Here is a 22,086-nt window from a genome sequence, read left to right as displayed (position 1 = left end):
TAAGAACAGTCTTTGTAAAACAGTAATTTCCAAGGTGCATATTCCAGATATAATCTGTGCTTTTGGGAAAAATACACTTAAATGTTTCTTAAATACCTGTTCTTGACCATCTTTGTTTCTGATGCTGATTCTTACCATATATTGCATTGAAAACTTACAATATATTATAATTCAATATCTTTAGTCTTAATTGTATTCCACTGGCTTTGTTGTGAATGTGAATCACCTTTTAAAAATGGGTTATTGGGAATTTGTGATCTTCTTGACTAATTGAGAACAGTGATCGTGTATACTAAGAAACCATGAAATGGGGTTACAACTCTAATAGAAATGCACAATCTGATGGTAGTCTTGAAATGCTCAAGAGAATTTAAAAATGGTATGACAAGGATAAGTACCCTTACTAGCTGCTTACTCATTGAGGCTACAAAGCAGTTGGGGTTTTTTTGCTTACTTTTTGGTGAGTTTGGCTTGAGGGTTTGCTTGCTTTAAATAGGAGCTGAAAGAAGATGCATATGTTTTAAATACATCTTAAAAGTTAGGCAGCTATTAAGTCAGTTTGGTTATTCTAGATTAAAAGGGTTTTTTTGTTGATTTTGCAATATTGAAAATAATCCACTGTTAAAAATTAACGTTGGCAGTTCCTTTCCAACTGGAATGAAATTCAGACTTCAGTTTTTGCTTTAATTTGAAATATTACCCTTCAAAAACAGACGAAAGCTGAAGGGCTGGATCGCTGGGGCAGCCACAAGTTTCATCAGCTGCAATGTTGCAGCAAGATGTTGGTGCTGCGCTCCCCACTGCAGTTCTTCTCCTTGTTGGGAAGGGAGGCAGGAATCAGCTGGTGGTGGGCTACGCGTCTGCGTGCACCTGGAGGGCGTGAAATGGGGGTTGTGGCCCCTGCCCGTGACTGTAGGTGTGTCCATCATAGTCCTGGCCCTTTGGCTCTGAGGCGGGGTAAGCAGGACTGCTGGGCCTAATGGATGTAATGGCATTGCTGCATCCTTCTGTACATAGAGATTGGATGGTCGTGATACTGGTGGTGGTGGGTAGTAGTACTTTAGAGCAGAAGGGTGTCTGATCCAAAGCACTGATCTCATCCAAATAATTTCTATATCATCTTCTGACATTTTTACCTGTAGTGACTGTAGTGGCCATAAGCAGTGATAATGATTTTTTTCCTGATCTTTTTTTTTTTAGGTCTTTATGCATTCATGTGTCAAAACAAACAAAAAATGTCAGTTTTGTTATTAACAGTATTATTGGGTTTATTATTATTTTGACATAAGGAAATAAATATACCCATTTGCTAGTCTATTGCTATAGCCTTAGTCTAGATGGGTGGGTGGACAACTGCTCAGATGCTCAGACTGAGGGTAGTGGTTAATGGGTTGTCCTCTACCTGGATTCCTGTGGCAAGTGGTGTTCTTCAGGGGTCTGTCCTGCGACCTATCCTCTTTAACATCTTTGTCAGTGACCTGGAGGAGGTCATGGAGAGCTTGGTTATCAAGTTTCCCGATGACACCAAATTGGAGGGTGCAGTCAGTACACCATGGACAGAGACCTAGGCAGGCTAAGAAATGGACTGCCAGAAAGTTCAAGAAATTTATGAACTAAGCTCATGAAATTCAACAAAGTCAAATGCTAAGTCCTGCACCTGGGAAGGAAGAGCCCCTGGCAATGATACAGGCTGGATGCTGCCTGTCTGGGGAGCAGTTCTGCTGAATAGGTCCTTGAGGTCCTGGTGGGTAGTGAGTTGTACTTGAGCCAGCAGTGAGCCATGGCAGCAGAGAAGTCAACAGCATCCTGGGCTGTATTAGGAGGAGCACAAGTAGGAGGTCAAGGGAAGGGATTATCCCCTTCTATTCCACACTCATGAGACTGCATCTAGAATACTGCATGCAGTTTTGATTACCCAATACAAAAAAGACATTGATAAACTGGAGCAAGTTCATTGTGGAGCCACCAAGCTGATTTGGGCTGGGAGGACTTGACCTGTGAGGGAGTTGGGCTTGTTCAGCCTGGAGCAGGCTTCAGCAGGACCTAAAGGCAGCCTTTCCATGTTACCAAGGAGGATATCAAGAAAATGGAGCCAGGCTCTTCACAATGATGCATGGGTGGGCAGGATACAAGGAAAAGCTTTTCCTCATGAGGACAGTCAAGCAGTGGAGCTGGTTGCCCAGCAAGGTTGAGCAGCCTCCATCCTCAGAGGCTTTCAGCCTGGGCTGATCGCATAGTTGCCTTGCTTTGAGGTTGGGCTTCAAACCTCTGAAGGTCCCTTCCTACCTTTGATGGTAAAATGATGTTTTCTCTCCTGATCTACGGGAGTCTTGAACTACTCTGAGATATTAGACAAATCCATACCATTTTGTACTCCATAGCATTTTTTACAGATGGTTCTTCCGACTTGTTCATAGAACCCCTCACCCTCCTAGTACAGGGGAACCATAACCTATCCAAATAGTCTAAGGGATTAATTATTATTGTGGTCAGAATTTCTTAAAGGAAAGACTATTAAGGTTAAGGATTTTTGTCTCAGCAGCTGTGAAACAGTGTCACTAGGTGTAAAAGCCGTAGTATGCTAAAGCTGAGAAAAAGGACAACTCCACGTATATTTACAGGAAAAACATACTCTTTAAGGGAGCTCCATATAACTAATTTCAGAAAATTATAATTAATCTCTGTCTTGTATCTGCTTTTAGTTTTACTGAATGGTTCTTTGTGTGCTTACAGTGCTAATGGAATCATTAATTTTCTGCGTTCCACAGCTGTGTTATCGCTCTCACTACATATCTGCTGTCCTTATCCATTTGTGCCATGTTGGTCCATTGAAAAGTCTGTATTTGTGTTCTTGCTCAAGGCCCCTTAAGCCTGGAATTATCTTCTTGTCATGAAAGACAAAAGTACAGTTCTTCTTAGGGTACAGTCCTCCTTCAGACTAAGTGCTATAAAAATTATTATTATTAACAAATTTTATTGTAAATGTCACTCATCCATTGTTAAGACCCCTAAATGATAAACTACTTCAGTCGTAATAGTTATTTTTCATCTCTCCTATGGCAGTTGCAAGTTGTTCAGTGCAGGTGTCCTTCTAAAGACAGTCAGGCTTTCTCCTGGATGCAGAGGTTCAGTCATATGCAAGAAGTCACGTAATTCTGAATATTAGCATCAGAGACAAATAGATCTAAAAGAAATTGTTTTTTTCTGGGAGTTTGTCCTGTGAGAGGATTAGTACCTGTACCATTTGGGCAGATGTTTGTTCGGTTTTCTCTCAGAATCCCTTAGCGATGGATGTCTGTAATCTGTCCCAGCAATCTGTTCAAGGACTTCAGTTTCCTTGTAGCTGGAATATGTTAAAAGGAGGAGATTTCTGCATTATTTTCTTATCTGATTGTTCCATTTGTCTTTGCAATAGATTTTGAGGTATTTAAAACTGTCATTATGTCCTCTTGTATTCTGTCTTTAAACTAAACAACCCAAATTCGTGCAGAATTACTTACAGGTCCTATTTTCCAGATCTCTGATCACTTTTAATTTTTTTGTATTTCTCATGACCCTGTTCAGTTCATTACCTCTTCTGTGGAGCATAGCCATGAATCAACACTGACGTAACACTGTATAAAAGGAAACAATATACTGGGATGTATTAAATGCAACACTGGTGATATATTACTTCATGGGCATGAAATTATTCCTCCCTCACATTCATCCGTGTTTAACAAACCTTCTGTACTACGCAGCTGAAGAACTGTGTTTACTTTTGGGCACTGTCTTGTGAGAGTGAGAAAAATCAAATCTGTAGGAAAGAATCTGAAGGAGAGCAGTCAAAATATCTGTTTGCCTTTATTGCAACAACAAGATATTGATGCCAATATTTTACTGTCAATTCTCACTGCTACCTGTTTCCTTTCCTTAAGAAATGGTGAAGAAAAGCTTTTCTTCTTCCATACAAGTGACTGTTCTTCCTAGAGTGTAGCACCTTGCACTTTTTTTCTGTTACGCTTAATTCCATTTTTAAAATCTTTTTTTATGTTAGTCACGGCTATTTTAAATTTTAATTCTGTCCTTCTCTGCCAAAATGTCTTTGTCTTTTGATCACAATAGGAGATGTGGTGTAGAAAACATATCAAACCAGTTACGAGAGAAAGAGTAAATCTGAGCCTGCTGTAACAGTGGTCGGAGCACTGGCTATGTGGGACCGCCTGAAGTTCTCTTTCTGCTTAATCTGAAGTGATTTAGGATAAAAATCAGTGACTACAATTCTCATGTGTCTTCAGCAAGTGTTCCAACCATCAGTATACCACAGATACGGAATTTCAACTGAGTTATTTTCATGAAAAAAAATTTGAAATTGGATTAGAGAATTTTATCACTAGACTTCTGAGGTGTAAATATTGCTGATAAAATATTTGTCTGGAAATATAATGTGTAATTTCAGTTGGAAAAAAAAGTTCAAACATAGTGCTTAATGAATTTTATTTACAAATGAAAAAACATAATTTATAAATGCATTTTAGCAGTTAAAAATTGAACTGCCATGCTGTCGTGGTTTCAGCCCAGCCTGTAACAAAGGACCACGCAGCCGCTCGCTCACTCCTCCCGCCCCCCTCTGGTGGGATAGGGAGGAGACAGAGGAGAGAAAAGAAAAAAAAACCTGGAACCTCGAGGGCTGAGATAAGGGCAGTTTACTGGGACAACACAAAAAAAGGTTACAACAACAACAACGGTACTAATGAAAGAATATACAAAACGAGTGATGCACAGTGCAACTGCTCACCACCCGGAACCCAACGCTCCGCCACCGAAAGTCGAGAGCCCTCCCCCCGGCCTGCTCCCTATTTATATACTGAGCATGATGTCACATGGTATGGAATAGCTCCTTGGCTAGTTCAGGTCGGCTGCCCCGGCTATGCCCCCCCCCACCTCCCATGTTCCTGTAAAAATTAACTCTATCCCAGCTGAACCCAGGACATTATCTACCCCTTATTCTATACCATCTATATCATGCCCAGATCTTAAATTTTCTAATCAACTACTACCACTTTCCTTGTCTTATATATATATATATATATGTATATATGTATATGAACACCCCCCCCCCCCCCCAATAGTATTCTCTTAGTTGATGGGCTATCCCTCCAATGTGTCCATCAATTTTATTTAGTCCATGACTTTGGGGCTCCATCTGTTGTAACAGTTCTTCAGGATAAGAGAGATGGTGTGAGGTGTTAGATTGTTGTATGCTGTCTCTGGAACTTGTGGCCGGTATATTTGGTGCAACCCACACCTTTGGCCTGCAGGTCGAAGAGGCTGATCTTGAGGAAATTGCTGGGCACCAGTTCAAGTTCTGTCACTGTTGTACTTGGCTCAGTTTCAAAGTCCATCCTTCAGTCATTTGGGTAATTCTTACAGTAATACCCTTGATATGGCATATAGACACTATAGATACAATGACATACGTTGGCAGGTTATTTAGCAGTTAAATATCAAACAGCCTAATTCACTGGCTATTCTCTCCCAAAATCAAATCTCCCTGAGGTACACATCGAACTTCCCCATCCTTCTGCATCACCCACCAGGTGTACCCAGGTCCCTGAGCAAAAACAACTCCTTGGATGGGTTTGTCTCTGCTTGAGGGGGGACTAACCCAGACTGTCTTTCCTAACATACTTCTCATGCGCACTACAGGGACTTTATCCTCTTCTACAGTATGTGGAAGTCTTGGTTGGGCAGGGCCAGCCCAATTGGCGGATCCTCTAGTATTAACTAACCAGGTGGCTTTTGTTAAATGTGTATCCCAATGTTTGAAAGTTCCACCCCCTATTGTTCTCAATGTAGTTTTCAGCAGTCCATTGTATCGTTCGATTTTTCCGAAGGCTGGTGCGTGATAAGGGATGTGATATACCCACTCAGTGAAATGTTCTTTGGCCCAGGTGTCTATGAGGTTGTTTCGGAAATGAGTTCCGTTGTCTGACTCAATTCTTTCTGGGGTGTCGTGTCACCATAAAACTTTCTCTTCAAGGCCCAGGATAGTGTTCTGGGCAGTGGCGTGGTTCACAGGATATGTTTCCAGCCATCCAGTTGTTGTTTCCACCATTGTAAGCACATGGCACTTGCCTTGGCGGGTTCGTGGGAGTGTGATATAATCAATCTGCCAGGCCTCCCACTGTTTATATTTCAGCCATCGCCCTCCATGCGACAGGGGTTTTAGCCGCTTGGCTTGCTTAATTGCAGCACATGTTTCACATTCATGGATAACCTGCGCGATAGTGTCCATGGTCAAGTCCACCCCTCGATCACGAGCCCATCTATATGTTGCATCTCTTCCCTGATGGCCCGAGGTATCATGGGCCCACTGAGCCATAAATAGCTCACTCCTACGTTGCCAGTCCAGGTCCACCTGAGACACTTCAATCTTGGCGGCCTGATCTGTTTGCTGGTGGTTTTGATGTTCTTCAGTGGCCCGACTCTTGGGTACATGAGCATCTACGTGATGTACTTTTACCACTAGCTTCTCTATCTGAACAGCAATATCTTGCCACAGTGTGGCTGCCCAGATGGGTTTACCTCTGTGCTGCCAGTTGCTCTTCTTCCATTGCTGTAGCCACCCCCATAGGGCATTTGCCACCATCCATGAGTCAGTATAGAGATAGAGCACTGGCCACTTCTCTCTTTCAGCAATGTCTAACGCTAGCTGGATGGCTTTCACTTCTGCAAACTGACTCGATTCACCTTCTCCTTCAGCAGTTTCTGCGACTAGTCGTGTAGGACTCCATACAGCAGCCTTCCACCTCCTATGCTTTCCCACAATGCGACAGGACCCATCAGTGAACAGGGCATGTTGCCTCTCATTTTCTGGCAGTTTATTATACAGTGGGGCCTCTTCAGCCTGTGTCACCTCTTCCTCTGGCGACATTCCAAAATCTTTGCCTTCTGGCCAGTCTGTGATCACTTCCACAATTCCTGGGCGACTGGAGTTTCCTATGCGAGCTCGTTGTGTGATCAGTGCCGCCCACTTACTCTACGTGGCATCAGTTGCATGATGCCTAGAGGAGACTTTCCCTTTGAACATCCAGCCCAGCACTGGCAGTCGGGGTGCTAAGAGGAGCTGTGTTTCAGTACCAACCACTTCTGAGGCGGCTCGAACTCCTTCATATGTTGCCAATATCTCTTTTTCAGTTGGAGTATAGCGAGCCTCGGATCCTCTGTATCCCCGACTCCAAAACCCCAGGGGTCAGCCTCGGGTCTCCCCAGGTGCTTTCTGCCAGAGGCTCCAGGTAGGGCCATTCTCCCCGGCTGCAGTATAGAGCACATTTTTAACATCTTGTCCTGCCCGGACTGGCCCAAGAGCTACCGCATGAACAATCTCCTGTTTAATTTGTTTAAAGGCTTGTCGTTGCTCAGGCCCCCATTTAAAATCGTTCTTCTTTCGGGTCACTTGGTAGAGAGGACTTACAATCTGACTGTAATTTGGAATGTGTATTCTCCAAAAGCCCACAACACCTAAGAAAGCCTGTGTTTCCTTTTTATTAGTCGGTGGGGACATAGCTGCTATTTTGTTGATCACATCCATAGGGATCTGACGACGCCTGTCTTGCCATTTTACTCCTAAGAACTGGATCTCTTGTGCAGGTCCCTTGACCTTACTTTCTTTTATGGCAAAACCAGCCTTCAAAAGGATTTGGATTATTTTCTTCCCCTTCTCAAAAACTTCTTCTGCCGTGTTGCCCCATACAATGATGTCATCAATGTATTGCAGGTGCTTCTGGAGCTTCACCTTTTTCCAGTGCAGCCTGGATCAGTCCATGGCAAATACTGGGGCTGTGTTTCCACCCCTGGGGCAGTCGATTCCAGGTGTACTGGATGCCCCTCCAAGTGAAAGCAAACTGTGGCCTGTATTCTGCTGTCAAAGGAATGGAGAAAAATGCATTAGCAATGTCAATTGTGGCATACCACTTAGCTGCCTTTGATTCCAGTCCATATTGAAGCTCTAACATATCTGGCATAGCAGCGCTCAGCAGTGGCGTGACTTCATTCAGCCCACGATAATCTACTGTTAGTCTCCATTCTCCACGAGATTTCCGCACGGGCCATATGGGACTATTAAAGGGTGAGTGAGTCTTGCTGATCACTCCTTGGCTCTCCAATTGGCAAATCAGCTTATGAATGGGGATCAGGGAGTCTCGGTTGGTGCGATATTGCCGCCGGTGCACTGTTGTGGTAGCAATTGTCACCTGTTGTTCTTCAACCTTCAGCAACTCCACAACCGAAGGGTCTTGAGAGAGACCAGGTAGGGTAGACAGCTGTTCAATCTCCTCCGTCTCCAATGCAGCTATACTAAAGGCCCAACAGTACCCTTTTGGGTCCTTGAAATAACCCCTCCTGAGATAATCTATACCAAGGATGCACGGGGCCTCTGGGCCAGTTGCAATGGGGTGTTTATGCCACTCATTCCTGGTTAGACTCATTTCAGCTTCCAATACGGTTAGCTCTTGAGATCCCCCTGTCACACCAGAGATACAGATGGGTTCTGCCCCTTTATAACTTGATGGCATTAGGGTGCATTGTGCACCAGTGTCTACTAGAGCCTTATATTCCTGTGGGTCTGATGTGCCAGGCCATCGAATCCACACTGTCCAGTAGACTCGGTTGTCCCTCTCCTCCACCTGGCTGGAGGCAGGGCCCCTCTAATCCTGGTTAGAATATCCGTTACTCACCTTTTGCTCATGTGAATCAGAAGTCCCTTCAAGAGGATCAGAAATGGGATCAGCCCATCTACTGCGTCTGGGGGACTGCTCACGGGAAACTGGAGCAGCAGTTTTCCAAGAAGAATCCTCTTTTCTGGTTGCTTTTTCTTGCAACTCCCGTACCCGTGCATCCAGGACTGAGGGAGGTTTTCCATCCCACTTCTTCATGTCCTCTCCATGGTCACGCAGGTAAAACCACAGGTTAGCCCGTCGTGTGTACTTTCTCTCTCTCCTCTCTCTTGGGTAGAGGAGTGCTTACTCCCAATAGCTGTGATGTGGGTCTGTATAGGTGGGGAGGAGGACATATCTACTTTGAATTGTTGGAACTCTCGGGACAATTTCTCTACAGAAATTTGTAGGGAGGAAGAGAGACTTCTTTCGTATTGTTGGAGTTGGACAGCCAATTCATCCACCGTTTGTCCATAGCTTTTTTTCTAGGACATTACTGTCAATGAGTTGGCATAGGTTGGTGGTGTACTTCGTAGAAACTTCTGCCACATGGGTTGTGTGTATTGGACTTCATCTGGATCTGTGGGTGACTGCGCATTTTCTGGATCATTATAAATCACCTCTAGCATGGCTAATTCCCTCAGGTACTGGATACCTCTTTCCATGGTGGTCCACTTGCCTTGGTGACATGTAACTTCATCCTTGAAGGGGTATCTTTCTTTTACACTTAACAGAAGTCATCTCCAGAGGCTGAGGACTTATGTTTTTCTCCCAATCGCCTTGTCGATGCCCCCTTCCCTAGACAGAGATCCCAACTGCTTGGCTTCCTTACCCTCTAATTCCACACTACTAGCCCCATTATCCCAGCATCGGAGCAGCCAGTTAACAATGTACTCACCTGGGTGGCGGCTAAAATCTTTTCGCATGTCACGCAACTCACTCAGGGATAGAGATTGGGTAATTATTTCAGGTTCTGCCTCTTCCTCCTGTTCTCGCAATGACCCTGGTTCATCTTCATCTCTCACTAAGCGAACTGATTTCTTTGTGTGTTTCTTTTTCTGTACAGGGGCGACTGATACTGGCACAGGTTGGTTCTCTGGTTTAGCTGCAGTATCTGTCACCGGAGTTGGGGTAGCCACACTGCCTGTTGCTGGGATAGGGGTAGCCATGGTGCCTGTTGTCGGGGTTGGGGTAGCCACGGTGCCTGTTGTCGGGGTTGGGGTAGCCACGGTGCCTGTTGTCGGGGTTGGTGTAGTCACACTGCCTGTTGCTGGGGTAGGGGTAGCCACGGTGTCTGTTGTCGGGGTTGGGGTAGCCATGGTGCCTGTTGTCCCGGTTGGGGTAGCCACAGTGCCTGTTGCCCTGTCTTCCATCTTTTCCCCCTTTTCCCCCTGAGGGTGCTGCCTAATATCAAGCAGTGTTTGGTAGATACTGGCCAGGGCCCAGCACAGTGCAGTGACTTGTACGTCTTTGGAATAGCCACTGCATTTTTCTTTCAAATATTCTACCACTTCATGAGGGTTCTGTAGTTGTTTGGGAGTGAACTTCCAAGCCACTGGAGGTGAGAAGTTCTCTAGATACCTGCCCATATCCTCCCACATGCCGTGCCACCCATGAATATCCAGCTTTGGGGCAGATCTCTGGGTGGTACTTTTAAAGAGCCTTTTTGTAGCCCTAAACAAGACCTGAAACATATTCAGGAGGCATAGCACTAACAGCACACTGGCTTGCGCATCCCAAGGATATTCAAAATTCTCAAAAGCTGTTGTAATTAGTCGAAAGGAGAGAAGGGAGGCGAATGGATGGGGGGAAGTATCCCCCCCTAACTTCCCCATGGATTGGGTGTAATTACCAATAAAATCCAATAGAAGGTGCCCGAAGTATGGAAATGATATCACTGCCTCATACAGATACCAGCTTAACCTCATGACCAGTGATGTAATCATTTCACAAGTCGACATTGCCCAGTACAGCAAAATGATAATCCCAATCACTCTCCCAGAGGTGAGAAACGTAACTACAGGCAATACATAGAGCATATAAGAACTTACAAAACGCCACCATGTAAACAAATGAATCAACATTGTGACTAACATCTATTTATCTAATATAAGAAATGCGTATGACAAATTTGTTTCAACACGCTCTGGCCAGATCTGTCGTTATCTCAACCCTTCGTGCCCCACATTGGGTGCCAAAAAAGGACTGTCGTGGTTTCAGCCCAGCCGGTAACAAAGGACCACGCAGCCGCTCGCTCACTCCTCCCGCCCCCCTCCAGTGGGATAGGGAGGAGACGGAGGAGAGAAAAGAAGAAAAAACCTGGAACCTCGAGGGTTGAGATAAGGGCAGTTTACTGGGACAACACAAAAAAAAGGTTGCAACAACAAACAACAACAACGGTACTAATGAAAGAATATACAAAACGAGTGATGCACAGTGCAACTGCTCACCACCCGGAACCCAACGCTCCGCCACCGAAAGTCGAGAGCCCTCCCCCCGGCCTGCTCCCTATTTATATACTGAGCATGATGTCACATGGTATGGAATAGCTCCTTGGCTAGTTCAGGTCGGCTGCCCCGGCTATGCCCCCCCCCACCTCCCATGTTCCTGTAAAAATTAACTCTATCCCAGCTGAACCCAGGCCACATGCCATTGAAGCTATGGATATATTTACTAAGGACGAAGATCAGCAAATGCTGATTTCTGCTGGAGGACTAATGTAACTCAATGCAGAGGATTTTTTAGATGAAGTAGGGGAGACTCCAGATGATCCATTTTTATAAGGGTCTAAGACACTAATACTCCATTTAATTGGCAACGGTAGTGATCACAATTGCTAAAATACACTTAGGCAGACGGAGTAAGAGAGAGGTTTGGAGTTACCGAGAACTTCACAGTTTAAATCAAAATAGTACACTGCAGAGCATGTACTCTGCCATCTGCTCTGAATACATACAAATATATTACATGATTTTATTATGAATCTCGTCTGAATTTTCTGACCGTCTGTGTAAGAGTCTTGAACATTTTCTGCCTCTTTTCAGTTACTAGCATGAAAAGCCTGACATTGCTCTAACGCATTTGAGAAACAAATGGACATAAACAAGTAAATAGTTTCTATAGGAAACCTAGTACACCTCAACACCACTTTTAAACTCTGCCTCATTTTTGTGCAAGCTTTTTCAAAACAAAACTTACAGCAGTGAAGACAAGTATATTTTATGCCAGTAAGACCGCAGTTTGCCTTAGAGATGCCTTTGAAACAGAATTTGCAGCTGTGAGCTTTAGGCTGCAGATACAGTGCATTGACAGAGTTACGGTATTTTGAGTAGGGTCCCAAAATATATGCTGAACAGGGAGTGCTTTAAAGCAAGTACACTGGCTAGGGACCTGCCTTAAGTAGTCAACAATAAAACTGATAAAAGGATTCATCTGCAATTCTAGCTCTCTCTAGAGAGTGATGTTTTCTTCTCTGTGGTATTGACAGTTTTTGAGCTTGCTTGAGAAAGTAGGTTTCGGTGGTTTTTTCTTTCAAAAACAGAGCAGTGACTAAGCTTTTTTAAAAGTTACAGCTACTGTGATGCTTGTGCTACTGATCCCCTTTTCTCTTCCTCCCACCAGGTATGTGGATGTGCACATGCATACCACACACCCCTTTTCCTGAGGCCAGTGTCTAGAAAACTGTTAGAGATATGAAAATCAACATTTAATTTCCTCATCTGCCCAACTGAGTTTAAGTTTATATTCCCCTACCTCTCATTGTAAGCACTTAAATCCTACTGAGATGCAACTCCCTATGCATTTTCCGCATGTTTTTTATTACAAAACACACATAAATTTGGTATACAATCTCTAACATTACTGCATCATTTTGGGGAGTTATTTCCACTTCTTCAGTCCTCACTTTCTGGTACCAGTTATTAGAACAGCTACTGTATAAATGAGAAATCAAGATGAACATAGCATAGTTAAAATGCTGGATATACATGTACATGCAAAGACTAAGTTCTCATTAAAAGATCCTTGTTTGAAGAAGCACTTTGTCTGGACTGGGATTTGCCCGCTAGAGTTATGTATGCCATATCTTTAACACAAAGAGAGAACAAGGGAATGTGCTGAACTCTGATTCAAAGCCATTTATAATGGTCTAAAAAAAAAAAAACAACTTGAAAGGCTGAGAGAAATCTAGATTAATCTTATTGATTCTGAAAGCAAATAAGGTATTGCTGCACATCATCTTGGATCACGTCAGGAGTTAGATGGAGTGTGAGGTAGGTATTGGATTTTAATAGGAATAGATGAGCTTCAGTGAGACTTTCAGTTTAAGTAGTGTGATGGAAAATGCTAAGTATTTAATGGGTCACTTTACATATTTCATTCGTTACTTGATCATCTGTTACAAATGAAAGTTCAGGGTTTTTTCATTGTGTTACTTCTAAACATACGTAACGATTACTAGCCAGAGAAATGTTCTGGGTTTAGGCTGTATAAAGAGCTCTCTAGAGCTCTGTTCTCTCAGTGTTTCTGTAAAGCATGCTCTGGTACCTCAGCAGAAGTAACAGCGGTTGCCAGTCCGTGTGGGATAGCGATGCACAACCTCTGAACAGCAGCAAAATGTGGGGACAGTGGTTTTTCAAGGCTGTTCTACTGTTTGAAAATACTTGCTGTTATGCAGCATGGTAAGCGGATGGTGTTGGCACGGTTTTCATATGTTGTCATTCACAAAATTGTATTGATAAAACATCCACACTTGCTGGAAATGCAAAAAATTTCAAAACCTTGGGAAAAGGAAGAAATGTTGGTTTCCAAACAAGTGACAATGATTGATTAAGGCTTTACGCCCTCACTGAACTTTGTTTCCTTTAGGCATGCCCAGCAAACACTAAGGACAAGATTTATCTGCCTGGAATTAGACACTTGTGTCTAAGTTGTTATTTATATTGGATTTTTAAGTCAAAGTAGAGAGCTATGATGCAGTTGGTTCCCTTCTAGATGGATGTATAAAACAGGGCAGGTAAATCATGCTTCAGAGGTGTCTGTTGCTCACCACTGGCTTGACAGGATCTTAATGACTGTCTTAGATGTGGATTTCTACACTGTAAACCTTTGGCAAGACCCATTTCAAGCTGAAGATACCTACATGTGGATGTCTGCTGGAATGGCTGATGTCTGTATCCCGTTGTAATAATGGAAATCTGGTCTAGCCTCCAGCTAGAAGAGGACCTGGATGTCCTGAAAAACCTGTGTCAGCCTTACATGTGTGGAGGTCTTAGGTATCCTGAAGTGTCTTAAGTGGCAACAGTGCCCTACATGGGGACAACTGCTTTGAGCCCAGGGACAGCAGAACCACATGAGAAATTCAGCTGAGCAGCTGGTGTATGTACTTCAGGGTAAATGGAATTGTTCTCTAGGCTGCATTTTCCATTTCTACTATAATGGAAGCTTTGACACTCAATTGCTGTGTAGAGCTACACCACGTCTAAATTTAAGTGCCTTAAGCTTAAACTGATCCTGCCTTTAAAGCCCAAAAGGTTTTATTGACAATCACCACAGGCCTTTCTCCCCAATTTTATAAAAATGAAAATATTATTATGAAGATAACGTTCCATGTTTAATTTTATTTTAAAATCCATCAAACATTCATTCAGTGCACAGGACATGTTTCTTCGTTAATTCCATTACTCTGTTCTTTACACAGTCTACTATTTAACAAAACATAGATGAACAACTTAATTTTACATCGTCCTTTCAAAACAAATGTTGCAGCTAAACCTTAAATTATCCTTGATTATTCTTCACTGGCGTAGAGGAAAATGCAGTGTTGTGATGATGCTGTTATATACATTATAAATTATTAAACAAATACTACTTTTAAATATGGTCATCCATTTCAGAACAGGTGTTTTGCTTTTTCTCTTCTGTGTAATGACTGTAAAGCTCTGAAATTGCATTAGTCTGCTTATTTTAACAAATAGCTATATGTCGTGGTTTAACCCCAGCCAGCAACTAAACACCACGCAGCCGCTCACTCACTCCCCCCCACCCAGTGGGATGGGGGAGAAAATCGGGAGAAGAAGCAAAACCCGTGGGTTGAGATAAGAACGGTTTAATAGAACAGAAAAGAAGAAACTAATAATGATAATGATAACACTAATAAAATGACAACAGCAATAATGAAAGGATTGGAATGTACAAATGATACGCAGTGCAATTGCTCACCACCCGCCGACCGACACCCAGCCAGTCCCCCGAGCGGCGAATCCCTGCCCCCCACTTCCCCGTTTCTGTACTGGATGGGACGTCACATGGTATGGAATACACCGTTGGCCAGTTTGGGTCAGGTGCCCTGGCTGTGTCCTGTGCCAACTTCTTGTGCCCCTCCAGCTTTCTCACTGGCTGGGCATGAGAAGCTGAAAAATCCTTGACATTAGTCTAAACACTACTGAGCAACAACTGAAAACATCAGTGTTATCAACATTCTTCGCTCTGAACTCAAAACATAGCACTGTACCAGCTACTAGGAAGACAGTTAACTCTATCCCAGCTGAAACCAGGACAGTATCCACCCCTTATTCTATACCATTGACGTCATGCACAGTTCCCATACCTTTAGTTACATCCTGATCAATCATCACTTTTCCATCCCTTTAAGACATATGAGCAATGATATATATATATATGTATACACACACAGAGATATCATTCCTTTAGTTCATGGGTCATGTTCATAAAATGTTCATTGAGTTCATTTAGTTTCCGACTCTGGGCTCCATCTGTCATACCAGTCTTTCTGGGCAGGAGGGATGGTGCAAAGTCCTCTCAGTCGGTAGAGCAGAATTGGGCTTCAGTGCAGTGTGACAAGCAGGTGACATTTGGCGCAGCAGGAGGATGGTGTGCACCGTTGGATTGTTGCATGCTGGAGTCAGTTCTGGTTCCATCACTACTGCGCTTTGCTCAGTTTTATCACAGTTCTTTTCTTGCTTGATCTAAGTGATTCTTACTATAGTACTATGGATATAGCACATAATTATAGTAAGGATAATATACAGTAGCAGGGTTATATAGCAACTAATATACAGTTTAATTCTGGCTGTTCTCACCTAAAATTAAATCCCCTTGAGGCACACATCGGACTTCCCCATCTTTTCGCATCACCCACCAAGTGCACCCAGGCCCTTGAGCAAAAGCAATCCCACGAATGGGTTTACCTTTGCCTGAGGCAGGAGTAACCCAGACTGTCTTCCCTAACATATTTTTTATGTGCACTACAGGGACTTTATCCCCTTCTACAGTATGTAAAAATTCCGACTGGGCAGGGCCACCCCGATTGGCAGATCCTCTGGTGTTGACTAACCAGGTGGCTTTTGCTAAATGTGTATCCCAATGTTTGAAAGTTCCACCCCCCATTGCTCTCAATGTAGTCTTTAACAGTCCATTGTATCGCTCAATTTTCCCAGAGGCTGGTGCATGATAGGGGATATGATACACCCACTCAATGCCATGCTCTTTGGCCCAGGTGTCTATGAGGTTGTTTCGGAAATGAGTCCCGTTGTCTGACTCAATTCGTTCTGGGGTGCCATGTCGCCACAAGACTTGCTTTTCTAGGCCCAGGATAGTGTTCCGGGCGGTGGCATGGGGCACAGAATATGTTTCCAGCCATCCAGTGGTTGCTTCCACCATCGTGAGCACATAGCGCTTGCCTTGGCGAGTTTGTGGGAGTGTGATATAGTCAATCTGCCAGGCTTCTCCATATTTATATTTCAGCCATCGCCCTCCATACCACAGGGGCTTTAACCGCTTGGCTTGCTTAATTGCAGCACATGTTTCACATTCATGGATAACCTGTGCAATAGTGTCCATGGTCAAGTCCACCCCTCGGTCACGAGCCCATCTATATGTTGCATCTCTTCCCTGATGGCCTGAAGCATCATGGGCCCACCGAGCCATAAATAGCTCACCCTTATGTTGCCAGTCCAGGTCCACCTGAGCCACTTCAATCTTGGCAGCCTGATCCACCTGTTGGTTGTTTTGATGTTCTTCAGTGGCCCGACTCTTGGGTATGTGAGCATCTACGTGACGTACTTTTACAACCAGATTCTCTAGCCGGGATGCAATATCTTGCCACAGTGCGGCAGCCCAGATGGGTTTACCTCTGCGCTGCCAGTTGCTCTGCTTCCATTGCTGTAGCCAGCCCCACAGGGCATTTGCCACCATCCATGAGTCAGTATAGAGATAGAGCACTGGCCACTTTTCTCTTTCAGCAATATCTAATGCTAGCTGGATGGCTTTCACCTCTGCAAACTGACTCGATTCACCTTCTCCTTCAGCAGTTTCTGCAACTTGTCGTGTAGGACTCCATACGGCAGCTTTCCACCTCCGATGCTTTCCCACGATGCGACAGGATCCGTCAGTGAACAGGGCATATTGCCTCTCATTTTCTGGCAGTTTATTATACAGCGGGGCCTCTTCAGCACGTGCCACCTCCTCCTCTGGCGACATTCCAAAATCTTTGCCTTCTGGCCAGTCCGTGATCACTTCCAAAATTCCTGGGCGACTGGGGTTTCCTATGCGAGCCCGTTGTGTGATCAGTGCAATCCACTTACTCCACGTGGCATCAGTCGCGTGATGTGTAGAGGAGACCCTCCCTTTGAACATCCAGCCCAGCACTGGCAGTCGGGGTGCTAAGAGGAGCTGTGTTTCAGTACCAACAACTTCTGAGGCAGCTTGAACTCCTTCATATGCTGCCAATATCTCCTTTTCAGTTGGAGTATAGCGAGCCTCGGATCCTCTGTATCCCCGACTCCAAAACCCCAGGGGTCGGCCTCGGGTCTCCCCAGGTGCTTTCTGCCAGAGGCTCCAGGTAGGGCCATTCTCCCCAGCTGCAGTATAGAGCACATTTTTAACATCTTGTCCTGTCCGGACTGGTCCAAGGGCTACTGCGTGAACAATCTCCCGTTTAATTTGTTCAAAGGCTTGTTGTTGCTCAGGGCCCCATTGAAAATCATTCTTCTTTCGGGTCACTTGATAGAGAGGGCTTACAATCAGACTGTAATTTGGAATATGCATTCTCCAAAACCCCACGACACCTAAGAAGGCCTGTGTTTCCTTTTTATTAGTTGGTGGAGACATAGCTGCTATTTTGTTAATCACATCCATTGGGATCTGACGACGCCCATCTTGCCATTTTATTCCTAAAAACTGGATCTCCCGTGCAGGTCCCTTGACCTTACCTTCTTTTATGGCAAAACCGGCTTTCAGAAGGATTTGGATTATTTTCTTCCCTTTCTCAAAGACTTCTTCTGCCGTGTTGCCCCATACGATGATGTCATCAATGTATTGCAGGTGTTCCGGAGCTTCACCTTTTTCCAGTGCAGTCTGGATTAGTCCATGGCAAATGGTGGGGCTGTGTTTCCACCCCTGGGGCAGTCGATTCCAAGTGTACTGGACACCCCTCCAAGTAAAGGCAAATTGTGGACGACACTCTGCTGCCAGAGGGATTGAGAAAAACGCATTAGCAATGTCAATTGTAGCATACCACTTGGCTGCCTTTGACTCTAGTTCGTATTGAAGTTCTAGCATATCTGGAACGGCAGCACTCAGCGGTGGCGTAACTTCATTCAGGCCGCGATAGTCAACTGTTAGTCTCCACTCCCCATTAGACTTTCGTACGGGCCATATGGGACTATTAAAAGGTGAGCGAGTTTTGCTGATCACTCCTTGGCTCTCCAGTTGGCGAATCAACTTGTGGATGGGAATCAGAGAGTCTCGGTTGGTGCGATATTGCCGCCGGTGCACCGTCGTGGTAGCAATTGGTACTTGTTGTTCTTCAACCCTCAGCAACCCCACAATCGAAGGGTCTTGAGAGAGACCAGGCAGGGTAGACAGCTGTTCCGTGCCCTCCGTCTCCAAGGCAGCTATACCAAAAGCCCATCGATACCCCTTTGGGTCCTTAAAATACCCTCTCCTGAGATAGTCTATGCCAAGGATGCACGGAGCCTCTGGACCAGTCACAATGGGGTGTTTCTGCCATTCATTCCCAGTTAGGCTTACTTCAGCTTCCAATACAGTTAACTCTTGGGATCCCCCTGTCACACCAGAAATAGAAATGGGTTCTGCCCCTTCATAACTTGATGGCATTAAAGTACACTGTGCGCCGGTGTCTACTAGAGCCTTATACTCCTGTGGGTCTAACGTGCCAGGCCATCGAATCCACACAGTCCAATAGACCCGGTTATCCCTTTCCTCCACCTGGCTGGAGGCAGGGCCCCTCTAATTCTGGTCAGAGTATCCAGTATTCACTTCTCGTAAAATTGGCTCAGAAGTCCCTTCAAGAGGATCAGAAATAAGATCAGCCCTTCTACTCTGTTTGGAAACCGGAGCGGCATTTTTCCTGGTAGAATCCCCTTTGTGGTGTTTTTTCCTCGCAGCTCACGTACCCGTGCATTTAGGACCGAGGTAGGTTTTCCATCCCATTTCCTCATGTCCTCTCCATGATCACATAAGTAAAACCACAGGGCACCTCGCGGTGTGTACCTTCTATATTCTTTCTCTTGGGCAGAGGAGCGCTCACTCCTAATAGCTGAGACATTGGTCCTTACAGGTGGGCAACAGGACATCTCCTCTTTGAATTGCTGGAAATCCTCGGACAGCTTCTCCACAGCCGAAATGCAGGCTTGTAGGGAGGAGGAGAGATTCTCTTCGTATTGACGGAGTTGGCGAGCCACTTCATCCACTGTCGGTGCCTCTTCGTCTTTCCAGGTCATTATTGCCAGTGAGTTGGCATAGGACGATGGTGCGCTCCGTACAAACTTCCGCCACATGGGTCGTGTGCATTGGACTTCGTCTGGATCTTTGGGTAATTGTGGGTTGTCCGGATCATGATGAATTGTCTCTAGCACAGCTAATTCCCTCAGATATTGGATACCTTTTTCCATGGTTGTCCACTTGCTTGATTGACATATAACATCTTCCTTAAAGGGGTACCTTTCCTTCACACTTGACAGGAGTCGCCTCCAGAGGCTGATGGCTTGTGTCCCTTTTCCAATTGCCTTGTCAATGCCACCTTCCCTGGCAAGCGATCCCAGCTGCTTGGCTTCCCTACCTTCTAATTCCAAGCTATTAGCCCCATTGTCCCAGCATCGGAGGAGCCAGGTGATAATATGCTCACCTATACGGCGGCCAAAATCTTTTCGCATATCCCGCAGCTCACTCAAGGATAGGGACCGGGTTATTACCTCTGGTTCTGCCTCTTCCTCCTGTTCCCGTGATGACCCTGGTTCGCCTTCATCCTTCGCTAAGCGAACTGATTTTTTTGTATATTTCTTTTTAAGTACGGGGGCAACTGATACTGGTGCAGGTTGGTCCACTGGTTCAGTTGCAGTACCGCTCGCCGGGTCTTGGATAACCGCAGTGTCTGTTGCCAAGGTTTGGGTAGCTGCTGTGCTCGTTGCTGGGGCTGGAGGGACCTCAGTGCCCGTTGCCGAGGTTTGGGTAGCTGCCGTGCTCATTGCCGAGGCTGGAGGGGCTGCAGTGCCTGTCGCTGAGGTTTGGATAGCCACAGTGCTCATCGTTTTGTTGTTAGGTCCAGAGACCTTCTCTTCCCCTTGAGGGTACTGAGTGGTGTCGAACAGGGCTCGATAGGCATGGGCCAGGCCCCAGCACGTTGCAGTAATTTGTATCTCTCTGGAGCTGCCGGGGTGACAGCATACCTTTTCCAAATATTTTACTAGTTCTTCTGGATTCTGCACTTGTTCAGGGGTGAATTTCCAAAACACTGGAGGTGCCCACTTTTCTAGGTACTTGCCCATACTACCCCACACACCCTGCCACTCATAATTATCCAGCCTTGGGGCAGATCTCTGGGTGATTTTCTTAAATAGTTGTTTAACCTTAAACGAGAGCTGAACCACATTCAGAAGCATGCTAATTCCTAGCAGTAGGGCTAGGACCGTGCTGGTCCCAACATCCCAAGAGTATTCAAATTTTTCAAAATTCTCAAACACCATTGTAACTGGACTGAAGGAGAAAGGAGAGGGGAAGAAAGGTATCCCACCCATAGACTGGTTTTCCAAGGAGGAAAGGTAAATGGTATAATTATTAATAGTTTCCCACAGATGGCTTCCACAGTATAAAGGTGACAATGCTGGGTGCAAGTACCGGATTAATCCCACAGCCGACGACTTTATCATACCATAAACCAGTGTTATACAATACATCAAAGCGAAAACCTTAATCCACCTCCCACGGATGATAAGCAGCAGAAGAGGGACTACATACAGCAAGCGAGGTGATACATAACAGAACTTTAAAAACCAGAGCAACAACTCTAAGAACACATAAATCAACATAATGACCAGCAACTATTAGACCGATATAATGAATGCTTATAACAAATTTGTTTTAACAAGCTCTGGTCAGGTTTGTCGTTATCTCAACCCTTCGTGCCCCACGTTGGGCGCCAAAAAGGACTGTCGTGGTTTAACCCCAGCCAGCAACTAAACACCACGCAGCCGCTCACTCACTCCCCCCCACCCAGTGGGATGGGGGAGAAAATCGGGAGAAGAAGCAAAACCCGTGGGTTGAGATAAGAACGGTTTAATAGAACAGAAAAGAAGAAACTAATAATGATAATGATAACACTAATAAAATGACAACAGCAATAATGAAAGGATTGGAATGTACAAATGATACGCAGTGCAATTGCTCACCACCCGCCGACCGACACCCAGCCAGTCCCCCGAGCGGCGAATCCCTGCCCCCCACTTCCCCGTTTCTGTACTGGATGGGACGTCACATGGTATGGAATACACCGTTGGCCAGTTTGGGTCAGGTGCCCTGGCTGTGTCCTGTGCCAACTTCTTGTGCCCCTCCAGCTTTCTCACTGGCTGGGCATGAGAAGCTGAAAAATCCTTGACATTAGTCTAAACACTACTGAGCAACAACTGAAAACATCAGTGTTATCAACATTCTTCGCTCTGAACTCAAAACATAGCACTGTACCAGCTACTAGGAAGACAGTTAACTCTATCCCAGCTGAAACCAGGACACTATAAGCAGTCCTAATTCCACAGTTTTTGCTTAAGGAAATATCTGACTGAATATTAGCGGGAAATTTGTATGTAAGTAAATAAACCAAAAATTAAAATAGAATTTCTTTTCTACTACTCATGGAGAAAACATTGTTTATACCAAATACTTGACTATCCTATAGAGTTTACTAGTTATTAGTGCAGTGATGATGTAACTTCAGAAATGTATGTCCATCTTGACCTAAACAAACATAAATTCTGTAACACCTACATTTATTTATGTGTTTTACAATGTAATAACATGGTTTTCCACTGTAATAGAACTCTGTATTTTAAAGGCAACATGTAGGAAGGGTACAGGT

The 22,086-nt window shown here is 44.7% G+C and overlaps 1 protein-coding gene across 1 annotated transcript in view; it reads left to right on the top strand.

Annotated features, from left to right (window-relative positions):
* The first annotated feature begins 1,337 nt into the window (after nt 1–1,337).
* Nucleotides 1,338–22,086, top strand: part of SNTG2 (syntrophin gamma 2) — a 193,879-nt gene continuing 173,130 nt past the window's right edge. The window contains exon 1 of the mRNA XM_052809394.1: nt 1,338–1,541. Coding sequence (XP_052665354.1) covers nt 1,338–1,541 — 204 coding nt within the window. The remainder of the gene's footprint in view (nt 1,542–22,086) is intronic.

The sequence above is a fragment of the Harpia harpyja genome, chromosome 15 (genome assembly GCF_026419915.1).
Source record: "Harpia harpyja isolate bHarHar1 chromosome 15, bHarHar1 primary haplotype, whole genome shotgun sequence".
Lineage (NCBI taxonomy): Eukaryota > Metazoa > Chordata > Aves > Accipitriformes > Accipitridae > Harpia > Harpia harpyja.
Note: the sequence above shows the minus strand (reverse complement) of the source record. Positions and strands in the feature narration are given on the sequence as shown.